The 14,149-nt window shown below is 42.2% G+C and overlaps 1 protein-coding gene across 1 annotated transcript; it reads left to right on the top strand.

The window, feature by feature from the left end:
- The first annotated feature begins 1,474 nt into the window (after positions 1–1,474).
- Positions 1,475–2,711, top strand: LOC116530370 (olfactory receptor 10AD1). Its single transcript, XM_032248453.1, is given in 2 exon segments — positions 1,475–1,901; positions 1,904–2,711. Coding segments are annotated over 2 exon segments (945 nt in total). The 3' UTR covers positions 2,422–2,711.
- The last annotated feature ends 11,438 nt before the right edge of the window (positions 2,712–14,149 follow it).

Here is a 14,149-nt window from a genome sequence, read left to right as displayed (position 1 = left end):
AGTAAGATAAATGGCAAGCAACCACCACCACAAATGGGAAAAGGAGAGGGAGAATAATGAGGATGGGAAGTAGATTGAAAAAGGAAAAAAGACTAATAGAGGGCAGAGTGAGAGTGTGTAGAAAATGGAGAAGGAGAGGAAAAAATGAAAAGGAATGGTTGGCAGAACTGAAAGTTAAGCAGAAATATACTTACCATCTATAAGCATCTGAAGGTGAGGCCGGGCTCAGTGGCTCATACATATAATCTCAGCACTTTGGGAAGCCAAGGCAGGAGAATAACTTAAAGCCAGAAGTTCAAGACCAGCATGGGCAACATAGTGAGCACCTGTCTATATAAATTTTTTTAAGTTAAGAAAAAAAAAAAAAGTATAAGCATCTGAAAGTGGAAGGGATCTGATACATCCTAACTCCAAAAGATGAAAAGTACAAGACAGAGATAATATGAACATAACAACTTCCTAAAAGTTACAATAGAGAGACAAAAGCATAAGAATTGTAACTGCTCATTCTTTGAAAATGGAAAAAGAACAAATTTATTGCCAGAGACAAAGGGACAGTTGAAAGTTCTCTGATGGTCCATTCTAGAAAGGCTAGATTTATGCCCTGCTTATTATAGCTTCCCTTTTCGCACAGGGATGGTTGGATCCTTTCCACCAAATTGTGTGTAACAGTAAATTCCAACCCCAGAAGGAAAACTGTCTCCTGTTAGAAACGCATGAATGATCTCCTACTTAGCCCCCAGCTCTAGCATGCATAGCATGGGTGGCTGCAGTAGGAGCAGCAACTGCTAGGCGAGTGAATCTGGAAAGAAGTAGGTAACTGGGAAGTGCTTGATATGACTGTCTCCAAAAAAGTGCAAATCACTGTTAGCTGAGGAACAATCCTGAGGATTACAATGTTTTTATTTTCCTTGAAATTTCAACCCATTCATCATTTTAAATTAGGTACACAGGGACTGAGCATTTTTTCCTTCTAGAAAAATACACCTTTAAATATCTCAAGCGCTTCCTAAATATGATCTAGAAGCTGATAGCCACCATCCCTTTCCCTCACACACTCAATTCTTCAATTCCTAAAACTTTTCCTCCTTTTGTATGGGTACCAGACCCAATTATCTTATTGTTTCACTTCTGAACACATCGTGGTTAGTGGCTAATCCTTCAATATTGAGGGATCCAGAGCAGGTGCAATACTTCACTTGATGCCTGATCAAACCAGAATAAAGCACATTATAACCAGTGCTTTCTTTATGTTTGGATATTATGAGTCTATGTGTGCAGCCTGTGGTGACCCTGGCATTTTCACCACCCCATAACACTGCCAAATTATTAGAGTTTACTAAGTTCCAAAAGGTTGACCACCACTCATCCATCCTGTTTTATATTTGGGCTTCTGAGACCAAGTGAGTACCTTCTATTACCCCACAACTATACCCTTATGCTTTCCCACCTTCCCTACTCAAGCAGGTCCCAGATGCTAAGGAACAGCAGCACAGTGACGGAATTTATCCTCATGGGCTTTCAGCAGAGCTCCACTTCCACACGTGCATTGCTCTTTGCCATCTTCTTGGCCCTCTACAGTCTCGCCATGGCCATGAATAGTTTCATCATCTTCATCACCTGGACAGATCCCAAGCTCAACAGCCCCATGTACTTCTTGGGCCATCTGTCTCTCCTGGATATCTGCTTCATCACCACTACCATCCCACAGATGTTGATCTACCTCGTGGTAAGGAACCATACTGTCTCCTTTGTATCTTGCATGACCCAGATGTACTTTGTCTTCTGCATTGGTGTAGCTGAGTGCATCCTCTTGGCTTTTACGGCCTATGACCATTACGTCACTATCTGCTACCCACTTAGCTACGTCCAGATCATAAGCCAGAAGGTCTGTGTCAGGCTTGTGGAACTGCCTGGTTCCTTGGGCTGATCAATGGCATCTTTCTTGATCATATATCATTCCGACAGCCCTTCTGCAGAGACAACCACATAAAAAACTTCTTTTGTGAGGCCCCCATAGTGATCAGCCTCTCTTGTGGGGACTCTCAGTTTAGTCTGAAGGCAATCTTTGCCGATGCCATCGTGGCGCTACTCAGCCCCATGGTCCTCACTGTCACTTCCTATGTGTGCATCCTGGCCACCATCCTCAGCAGAGCCTCCTCCTCAGGTTGGGGGAAGACTTTCTCTACTTGTGACTCTCACCTGACTGTGGTCATCTTTCTCTACACCTCAACTATGTTCTCTTACATGAACCCCCACAGCACACATAGGCCTGACAAAGACAAGCCTTTCTCCCTCCTGTACACCATCATCACCCTCATGTGCAATCCCATCATTTACAGTTTCCACAACAAGGAAATGAAGGAGGCCATGGTGAGGGCACTTGGGAGAACCAGGCTGGCCCAGGCACAGTCTGTCTAGCAGGAAGGCCCTGAAAGGACAGCTCCTTTACCTGGGGTGTGGGAAAGTTACCCCTTCCTCCACCCTGGCAGATGAATAACTCTCAATGCTGAAAAGCTCCAGGAAAGAGCATTCACGGCTTCCTTGGCACTAGAATCAAAATAGAAATTTCCTCCTGATGTCTAATATCCTGATGTCATCTCTCTGACTTCACTTCCAGCATTGTTTTTTCTTGGACCTTCCTCAGGAGAATTTCAGATTTTCCTTAGTTTCTTTTCCTAAGTTCTCACAACAGGATACAATAAATAAGTGCACTTCACTCCATTTTATTTGTATGTACCATTACATTCTATTCCCCCAGCCTGAGTTTCGTACAAATATTTAGGAGTAAACTTTTTTATTTTTAACTTTTCATTTTACTCTGTTTTTCTTTTTCAAATTCCACTCTCATTTCCTGGGTCTATCCTCATCTATCCAATTCTTACGAAAAGTAGATAAAGAGGTAAGGAAAAAAAAAAAAAAAAGCCTGGGCACAGTGGCCCATGACTGTAATTTCAGTACTTTGGGAGGCCGAGGAGGGAATCTGAGACCTGCCTGGGCAACATAAGGAAACCCATCTCTACAAAAAATTTTAAAAATTAACTGGGTGTGGTGGCACATGCCTATAGTCCCAGCTACTGAGGAGGCTGAGGTGGGAGGATTGCTTGAACCTGGGAGGTCAAGACTGCATGAGCCATGATAGCACTGCTGCACTCTAGCCTGAGCAACACAGCAAGACCCTGTCTCATAAAAATAAAGGGGTCGGGGTGGAGGAAGGGAGGGAGGGAGGGAAGGAGGGAAGAAACTAACTAGGGACCAGCATTGACATAAGAAAACTCAGTTAGAGAAAAGAAAAAGAAAGATCAATAGCCTGAATTTCATCTTCTTAGCTTCTACCAGTCATGGGGGGAGAATCTGTGGTGATACTAAATGTCAACAGTGCACTCACTTTGTCTGTGTTGTGTGTTATTGGGGAGGGTTGGGTGACAGAGGCCAGTGTGCCAAATCCCTTTTCCTAAATCCTCTAGCTTCCTTTAGCAACAAGATCATCTGCCTGATATTTCCCTTCCCATGCAAGTGGCAAGCGCCTCTACCAAGCTTCTCAGGCTACCAATTTCCTTCTGTTATCCATAACCCAAATTAACTCCCCTCTCCCTCTACTGCCTTCTTTTTTCTCTTCCATCTTTCATTTTATTCTATCTCAATCCTACTCTACCTTACCCCCTCATCTTAAACAGATCCCTGTATTTTAAGAAACCCTTCTCCATACTACCTCCACCACTGCAGAAGTCTTTCAATTTGTAACCCTTCCTCCGTGGCTTCCTCTAGCTTCTCACTTTAACCAAACCTAGCTTTCTTTGAGAAGGTACTACATTCTCAGCAGTTCTCTTTCTTTGAAAATTGCATTTTTCTCATACCCCTTCATAATAAATAAACAAGGGGGTAGGCCTGTTCTTTATTTCCCCATGCACTTCCATAATATGAATGGACCTCAACTGGGATGCTCTCAAACAGATGTACTGCCCTTTCCACTCCTGCACATCACACACTACCCTTTGCAATGATGACTTTAAAACAGCAGCTTCTGGAGGGGCACAGTGGCTCACGCCTGTAATTCCAGGGCTGTGGGATGCCAAACCGGGTGGATTACTTGAGGCCAGGAGATTAAGACCAGCCTGATCAACATAGTGAAACCCCATCCCTACTAAAAATACAAAAATTAGCTGAGTGTGGTGGCCCATGCTTAAAATCCCAGCTATTTGAGAGGCTGAGGCAGGAGGATCATTTGAACCTGGGAGGCGAGGGCTGGAGGGAGCTGAGATCGCGACACTGCACTCCAGCCTGGGTGAGAGTGAGACTCCATCTCAAAACAAAACAAAAACAGTAATTTCACTCCACAAAACTCCAATCTTTGGAGTCCAAATTGATTGATTTCTCCAGAAATCAGAAAATGTGAGATGCTCTTCTTAACAAGGAGAAAGGAGAAACCACTATAATTGAGAAGAAACAAAAAATGCAGAACCTAAAATTTCCATTGTCAAAATTTGCATCAAAGTTAAACAGGCAAGGAAGATTTTAAGACAATTACGAGAGTAAACTCAACTCTACTGATACAAGAGTTTCCTCTTGGGGAGTTTTTAAGAGCTGCTGTAGGGGAAATCACATGACATTTGTGTTTGATAATTACAAAGGAAAAAGAAACTTTCTTTTATCTTCAAAACAAGCTGTAGTTTTACAATTCTGAACAAGGCACCCACAGGAGGTTAGGCTCCTACCCTCCCACAGAGACTGAGAGATAGGGGTGCTATATCTTCCTTGATGATTACATTTCAAAGGGATGGCTCCCAGGTCGTTGAGAAAGACATTCTTGGGTCGTAAAACTGGCAATAAGCTTCTAAGGAGATTTATATACGTTTCAAAGAAGCAGAGAATTTGCAATCACAAGTTTCCTAAAGTAAACACTGGAAGAAAGGGGAGGTGAAGGGCCTAACTTCCAGAAGAAATCTGTCTAAAGCTGTCAGGCTGAGGTGAATGTTAAGGCTCTTTTGGTCACCATGGAGAACAACAACAAAATGAGTGCCTATCTTTCCCCCTAGGGTCTCAGCTTCTTCTCTAGGTTTGAAAATTCCTACCTCAAAGAGGAAAAGGTGAAGGAAAGGAAGAAAGGGAAAGGAGAAGAAAGACCGCTTTTTAAAAAGTTTTCTAGGAAATCACTTCTTAGCTTTACATTTGCCCAGCACTGCTAGACGCTGACATTACAAACAAGACAGTTCCAGCTTTTGAGAATCTCAGTCTAGTAGGGCAAACAAGAACAAATAATGGTAATAGAAAGGGCAAGTGTTATAAAAGGCCTACACGAAGTACTTTGAAAGCACATATAACAGCAGCTCATACTTATTAACCACTTACAGTACATTGTAAGAGCTTTCCATTTAATCCTCACATAACCTTATGACGTACTAGTATTATCTCAATGTTAAGATGCAAAAACGGAGACTCATAGAGGTCAAATACTCAAAATCCACAGCATTTACAATGGCATAGAGGCCTGCACCTATAATCCCATATACTCGGCAGGCTGAGGCGAGAGGACTGCTTGACTCCAGCCTGCAGTAAGCTATGATCCCACCACTGCACTCTAGCCTGGGCGACATAACCAGACCTCATCTCTAAAAAAAAATAAAAATAAAAAAAAATAATAATAATAAAATGGCATAGCACCTGTTCCAGGGCCTGCACTCCTAAGGAGGTCCAGAACGGGGCAGGCTTTATTCCAAGCAGGTAATATTGGCTGAGCCGTTAAAAATGCGCAAGAGTTGTAAGGTAGAAAATTGGGGTGGAGGTTCGATACCGGGGACGAGTGAAATTCCAGGCAAGAGGAATCGCCTGCTTCGTTGTAGAACTGGTGCTGTCAACATGGATGGCAGAAGGTGAGCTGGGGCCCGGAATGCTGGAAAAGCAAGCTGAATGACCTAGAACTGCTTTTTCAAGGGCGAGCACTGTCTCATTCAAGGCCCTGGGCTCCCAAAGGGCCTGGCGCCAGGCAGGAACGGACGCGAACGGAGCTCGCACAAGAAGCCACAGCCCTGGCCGCGTCTCCCCTGCGGTAGCTTCGGCCCTGGTTTCTGGTCTCTGCGGGACACAAATCGCCCCCACACTCTACGAAAACTCGTGAATATGTAATAACCAGAAATCACCCTGAAACTGCACGGCACTTTCCAGTCCCCTTTTATGTCCCAATGCAAAGCCACTTGTCGCCGGTGGGCATGCAACCAAGCTCTGGGGTTACCAAGGCTCAGCCCAAAGGCCGAAAATGTAGGAAGGGGACCCAGGAATGGCCGTCCGCAGGGTGTGGCTGGGCCCTTGGCTCCCTCACACCCAAAGCCGAAGCTGACGCCATGTTTCCAGGGCCGGCTACGCAACGCACGCCCCAACTACCCAGGAGGCTGTGGGGCCCCTGACCTAATTAGAATGGGGAGAGGAGATAGGCGTGGCCTGCGCTGACAGCCTGTGACAGCCTTCCTCGGCCTCTCGGACCCGGGCGGTGGCAGCCAATGAGCGCCTTCTCCTTGGCCGCATCGCCCGTGCGGAATTGCGGTAAGCTAACAACCTGTGGGGAACGCGATCTATTCTGGGACACCAGTGCGGCTGCTCAGTCCCTCCGGCGGGAGATGAGGACCTTGAGGCTTAGGATCCCCTCCTAGCCAAGTGGCATGGTTGAGATGCTGCGCCCCATTGGCGCAGGATGGGATGAGAGCGAAGCAAGGCTTGACGCAGACCTGAGCAGAGGACTCTGCCAATCACATCCAGCCTCCACAGCTCCCAGCTTTGACCACGGATCCTAAGCCTAGTTCTTTCGCAGTGATAGCCCCCACTTTTAGCGCATTGTATAAGTGTTGAATCCTCTTCCCTCCATTGAACAACAGTGTCCTTTGAGCTGCCTTACCTCCCCTTTCCAGGTACTCCCATAAGCCCTGCCTCTTTCTGGATTTACTAGACTTTCTTTGAGTTCCCTTAATAATCTGTGCGTTTTTCTATCACTGTATTCCCTTGTTGTTTTACAGCGTATTTACTTTTATATCTTCTCCACTCGTCTGTGACTTATTTTGTAATTCTTCGCACTGTATCTGGCCAGAGGAGATGCTGTAGTGCTATTTCCTCAATGAACTCTTAGGCAGAATCCTGATGTATTAACCAAATAAAAACAAAGCTGTTCTGATAGGAGTGGAGGGGGAATGTCCAGAGCCCTGAACCCTCAGGGAAGTCCCTGAGGCAACTATCATTAGTTAGTGACCTCCTCTGAAATATCGTTTAACATATAGAAATATGGTTTATTTAGGAGATGAGAAATATATTTAGAGCCTCTAGGAGCACTTTGTTTGGGTCTTACTTGAAGACCCAGCTGCATTCTTACTCTTGGGTTCTGTGAAATAACCTTACACTCATATAACAAATGCCTTTTGTTGTTGTTTGGCTTAAAGCTGTCAGAGATGGACTGGTTTCTTGCAACCGAAGATTCTTAGCTGAAGAGTCTTAACTAGGACAACTATGCTTCAGTGTGGATACGAGGATTATATAACAAAGTATTTCAAGCACTTCAATTAGCACCTCCAGAAATGTTTCTCCCCTCTTCTGTTAACAGTATCCATGTGCCCAGAGCATCAGACTTAACCTGTTTTTTGTACAAGTTCAAAATAGCAAGCCCATTTTGTGGTCAGTTTTCTTTTTTGCAAGTTTTTTTCTCGTTCCAGCTTCATCTTTCAGGTGTTATGATTTATGGTTTTTTTGTTTTGTTTTGTTTTGCTATGTTTTGAAGTTTTGTTTGTCCCTGAAAGGATTAAATTAGTCATACTGCTCAGGTCGTGGCATACTGTCATCAGACCCTGACAGAAAGGCCCTCTCGTTTCATTTATTTATTATTTGTTTATAACCTTCAAATCCCATTTTCTCCCTACAATAGGCAGTTTTCTAATTTGCTTAATGTGCATATTTCCATTTACTATGTGCAAGTGCATAAGTGTTTTCTAAACATAGTTATTATGTTTAGAAACTATGTGTTTTCTAAACATAGTTATTATTTTGTGGGCATGGATTTTTAAGTGTACTCCAAAGCTACTGAGATATTTGTCTCATTACATACATACTTTTTAACCTAAGCACTGTTTTTTAGCTCCATCCACATTGCCAGATGTTAATATTTAATCTATCACTTCACATTGATGCCTAATAGTACACGGTATGCATCTGTCCACTCTTCCACTGATGAGCTCCCATGCGGCTTCCAACTCTATACTACTACAAATAGCCGTGAGTTGAAAATCCTTGTATTGGTCCCCTTGTGAACTTGTAAGAATTTGTTTTATGTTACTTAGGGGAGGAATTGCTGCTGGGCTGCTGGATATAAATCTGTTTAATGTGTCCAAGTAATGCCATATCGCTTTCCAAAAGTGGTCAAACCAATCTTGCAGCAGTGCAGGATTCTGTATTTCCACATCAGACAACACTTGCAATTTTTTTTTTTTTTTGACAGAGTCTCACTCTGTTGTCCAGGCTGGGGTGCAGTGGCATAGTTATGGCTCACGGCAGCCTCCTGGGCTCAAGCGATCCTCCTGCTTCAGCCTCCTGAGTAGATGGGACTATAGGTTCATGCCACCATGCGCAGCTAATTTTTAAATTTTTTGTAGAGGTGGGATCTCACTATGTTGCCTAGGCTCGTCTCAAACTCCTGGGGTCAAGCAGTTCCCCCGCTTTGGCTTCCCGAAGTACTGGGATTACAGGCATGAGCCACTGCACCCAACCAACACTTGCAGTTTTCTAGATTTCTATTCACTGGTTTGATAGAAATAAAGTGACATCTCATTATTGGTTTAATTTGCATTTGATTACTAATGTTTTGATCAAATTTCCATATACTTATTAGCTTTCTCCTCCACAATTAGTTGCCTATTCGTATTTTTTGCTCCTTTTTTTTTTTTTTTTTTTCAAGACAGAGTTTTGCTCTTGTTGCCCAGGCTGGAGTGCAATGGCACAATCTTGGCTCACTGCAACCTCTACCTCCTGGGTTCAAGCAATTCTCCTGCCTCAGCCTTCCAGGTAGCTGAGATAATAGGCGTCCACCACTATGCCTGGCTAATTTTGTATTTTTAGTACAGATGGGGTTTCTCCATGTTGGTCAGGTTGGTCTTGAACTCCTAACCTCAGGTGATCCACCTGCCTCGGCCTCCCAAAGTGCTGGGATTACAGGAGTGAGCCACCGTGCCCAGCCACCTTTTTTTTTTTTTTTTTTTTTTTTTTTAATGTTGAGTTGCTTTTTCCTATTCATTTGCAGGAATTCCTCATATATTTAGGGTGATATTACACCCTTGTCAGTTTTAGACAAAGCAAATATTTTCTCCATTCTGCCATTTTCCTGTTAACTTTGTTAATAATCCCCTTTATGGAACAGAAATCCTTAATTTTTTAATAATGAAACTCCCCCTTTTTTGCATTATGGCTTGAGCTTTTAAAATGTTGAAATATGGGTACCACTTTCTTAGTTGCACTTACTCTCTGCCAGCTGTCTCTAAATCTGAAATCACTGGCAAGGTCTCTCTAGGCATTCCATTCACTCCTCTTCAGTGAACTCCAAAGTAACTGTTCTGACTGAATTTAATCTTCTTTGAATGTTTTCCCCCATACAGTATCAAGCTATGAAAATCATAGCCTTGATTTGAAGTCAGGTTTTTTAGAACCCTAGACAGATATTTCACCTTATGTTCTTGGCTACCAGAAACTCAGTGATATGGTTACTTTCTCTCAAAGATTTTTCTTCGCTTCCATTTCACTAATCAGTTCCATCTTTGTGGGTCAGAATTAGAGATCCAGAATAGTAATCTATACTGTGTCACCTCTTCCTTCTGAGGAATGAAATTTACATTAAACAACATATCCTCGGATTCTGGAACTTGGTTTTGTGCCGGTTTCATTATTTGGTCCTGGGATCTATAATCCAGTGTATGTATCTGTTTCGTTAGCCTTTGGCACATTTTAAAAATGACATGATTTCTTTCCTCTCCTTTATCTTTACCTAAACGATTCCTTTCTTGTTTCCATGCTCAGGAATGTAAAAGGCCCACACAAGGGCTACTCTGACTTTCCTTCTGTCATTTTCTTTGGTTTTATTTCATTCCTTACACTTATTTTCCTTTGTCTCTTTCCTTCCTTCATCCCTTATCAGCCCCCTTTTCTTCCCTCTTTCCTTTCTGAATTTTACAAATGCCAGGGGCAAGGGCTAACTTTCTGTAGATTACAGCAAAGAAGCTGCTTCTAACGCAGAAGGAGGTTTCCTATAAATACATGATGTGTGACCCATAACCAGCAACCCTTTTCCAGCTGCACATTAGAACTTAGTTCGGTTTCTGTGGAACAATGAACTGTACTTTTTTCACTGCCGGGTGAATCCCATCCTACCGTGTTTATGAGATTTTATTTTTCTCGTATAAAATCTAAAATTCTATTTTTACATTACCTGTATTTTGTGCATTGGTGTGGGGGGGCATGCGTAGGTTTTTTGTTTTGTCTTGCCAACTCCATTCTACTTACTTTTTCCAGAAAATTACTAGAATGCTGCCTCTGCTACTGCTTTTCTTCCAGTATCACATTTGATGTCCTCTGTAGCATAAAATGTTATGGCTTTTCTGAGCATTTTTTTAACTTCCTTTTTAAAAAAAAAATTATTTTTACAAGCCCACAACTCAACATCACACATTTTTTAACTTTCTTCTCCATTTACCTTGTCCCACCTGCATACACACCTGCCCCTCTCCCACACACGCCGTTCCCATGAAAATTGAAGTGCTTTTAATTTAGTGGACAGTGCTCATAGAAAACAGATTTTCCCTTTGATCTTCCGAGAAACACTCTGTCCTGATTCAAGAACACTTCATCCCAATTCAATTATTCCCTCATAATTAGACTGTGAGCTTCTTAAAGGCAGGGACCATGACTTCCTGGAGTCTGCTGCAGTGCCTGCGGCCTCTGATGACACATAGCAGGCAGTTGGTAAACACTTGCTGACAGAGTCACTCAGTCTTGGTTCTCTTTTTGGATGTATTTTTCCATCATGCTGCTAAGAATTATTCACCTGCTATAAAAAATATTTTGACTTTTTATTCTCAAAGCTGGATTCAAATTATAATAAGCTTTCCTTAGCATATTGTAACCATTTATAGCAGATTAAGGTGTAGTACCATTTAATGAGAAAAAAATTGTTCTATAGTACAGGTGAACAGGCTTCTGTTCCCAACAGTCATTAACTGTGTAACCTTGGGCACATCACCCATTTCTTTAGTTATGTACAATGACATAATTAATATTTGCTCACCAACAATTCTCTTAGAAGGAGGCTGTACTTTTTAGTAAAGTACTTGGGGTAAAAAATAAGATAAATTTCCCCTACCCAGGGGGGCTACATGTGAAATAAACTATTTTTCTCAAAATATGAGAATGTGCTTGTAATGCTGAGCAAGAAGGCAGGAGCAGAAAGAATGGAAGGAAGGATTGGGTGGAAGAGCCTGTGAAAGGCATAAACTTCTTCATGGGACTTTCCCCATGATCCCTTCCCCACCCACCCCCATTTTCCTATTTAGTCTGCAGTAAAATGTTTTAAATGACAGCAGGATTATATAATAGTTCTTCTTGAAACCAATGAAATGACTGATTTATGAGTCCTAGAGTTGATAAGGAATCAAACTGAGGCAGCCTGCATGGACTCAGGGGTATGGATGCAAGAAATTGGGGATGAGCTGATTCCCTCTTTTTAGAATCCAGGATCTAGTATAAAAATGGGACTCTTAATTTCTGGAAACCTGTTTTGCCTTCCAGCTCTGTCTGCTACTTAAGCCATAAAAACTGCATGCTTTAAAGAGCTAAAGTTTCTTTCATCAATAATATTTTCTAAGATTTTTTTTTTTAAGACGGAGTCTTGTTCTGTCACCCAGGCTGGAATGCAGTGGTGCGACCTTGGCTCACTGCAGCCTCCACCTCCCAGGTTCAAGCGATTCTCCTGCCTCAGCCTCCCAAGAAGCTGGGACTACAGGCATGCGCCACCATGCCCAGCTAATTTTTGCATTTTTAGTGGAGATGGGGTTTCACCATGTTGGCCAGGATGGTCTCGATCTCTTGACCTTGTGATCCACCTGCCTCGGCCTCCCAAAGTGCTAGGATTACAGGCGTGAGCCACCAAGCCCGGCCTACATTTTCTAACATTCTAAGAGATGATAACATGTGTTTTCTTAATTCCTGGCTCTAAAATCTTGTCATTGTTTAGGTTTTATATGCTTAAGATTCAATTCCACGTATTTTCTGCCAATTATTAGAAAAGTCCTTTACTACTAATTCCAGACAGACTTGCCCACACCCCACATTGTAACATCTCTGAAATGGAATGTGTCTTATAATTGATGGCAGCTTTCAATTGCTGTTGGCCAAACAGCAGTCACAACATAGTTGTCTTTGCCTACACATGCCTGATCCTAGTTGTTATTCTAAGTGGCATGACTGCAAATCTATAATCCCTTGATGTTTCAGTTAATCAGCCATTTAATGACCATTTGAAGGAATATTCGTCCTAGTTGTTGTCTTAACACCTTCCCTGAACATGTTCCAGCAAGATCAAAAAATGTGCCGGCATTGAAGCTTGCATAGTAGGTGTTGTAGCCTGGAATAAATTCCCATAGACAATAGTAGAGGACGGTTTTTTTCTTTATGAGAAATGCCGCTTCACTAATACTCAAAATGGCCCAGAGAATAGAAATTCATGGGAAAATACAGACATCAACAATTCTGAGTCAAAAAGTGATTCAGCAGTGTCAGACTCAATGTGAAAAAATTAAATAATACTATAATGACTCAGTTATTTCAGTGCATAGTGGTGATTTTTAAGTTCTATTTCTAAACAACTTTAAAAATTAAATCAGAATGAAACTTTAAAATATAAGTGATAAGAAAGCATAGTGTTAATTTGACAATATTTTTTCCTTTCTTAAATGTATGTAAAATGGGATGCCATACAATCAGTGGTGCCTTAAAGTCAACAAAATAGATACTTCAGAGACTATAAAAATGAGAAAGCAGTTCCAGTGCTCAAGATAACCGATAATTTGGAAGAGAGAACGTAAAAGCACATGAAGAATAATAGAAGTAAGGCAAAATATAGTTAACATCCACCAAATAGGTACAAAGAAAAAGATTTGGACATTTTAAGGAGGAAGAGATCACATCAGGAAAGGCTCCATGAGGGAGGTAGCGTTAGAGAAGGGCTTTGGAGAACCAGTAGGACCCTAACTAGCAGAGACATGATGGAGCAGAAAAATAAAGGGAATGACCAGAGAACCAGATGCAGGAAAATGAGGGGTATTTCTGGGAAATGGTGAGTAGCACATTTTGACTAGAGTTAGTTACCCTTTCTGACTTTACAGACTTCCTTCAGAATTTGATGAAAATTATGAACCCTATTCCTTGAAATAAAAGCACAAATTCATAGTCAAAAAGTTTCACATGCTATTTCAGGAGATTTCCCATTCACAGGCAGAATGAGGAAAGAGAAAATGGGCAAACAGAGGGTTGGGGACGCCTCTGAGAGGCTAGTGCAGGTGACCCAGGCTGCAGAAGTCCTTTTTCTGGAAGAGCTTTGTATCTGACTGCACTTGGAAAGAATGACTGAGAGACAGGGAATTGAGGCCAGAGGGTACACATTTAGATGACTCACTCAGGGATTAAGGAACCAGGGATACCCTTGGAAATCATTTCCAGCTTTGACTTGGATGATTTGGGCTTCTCACATGGTGGGACGGTGTCTAGAAGATGTAGTTGGGAAATGAAATACATAGGTTAAAAAAATATTCTGGGCTCTAATTAGGGAGGACCTTAGCTCCCCATGCCCACTGGGTTTTAAACCTTACTTAGGAAGTCCTGGGGACACACAGATTTCTGAGAAGAATGAATGTTCAGAACTCTGGTTTAGGAAGATTAACCTTCAGCTGAAAGGTATATGAGCAAGGCCAGGGGAGACCAGTTAGGAGTTTATTGCAGTTGTTTTTTACATTCTTCAAATACATTCTATTTACTTACTTTCCCTTCTCTCCTGGCCACCTACCATCTGGCAGAGAACCAGGCCTTTAGCAGGCAGTTATTTGATGATGCTTGCTGAAGTCAAAGCCATAAATTCCCT

Source organism: Sapajus apella, unplaced genomic scaffold (genome assembly GCF_009761245.1).
Source record: "Sapajus apella isolate SASKATOON/1434 unplaced genomic scaffold, GSC_monkey_1.0 scaffold66, whole genome shotgun sequence".
NCBI classification, from domain to species: domain Eukaryota; kingdom Metazoa; phylum Chordata; class Mammalia; order Primates; family Cebidae; genus Sapajus; species Sapajus apella.
The sequence above is the reverse complement of the archived record's forward strand: the minus strand, read 5'-3'. Positions and strand labels throughout refer to the sequence as shown.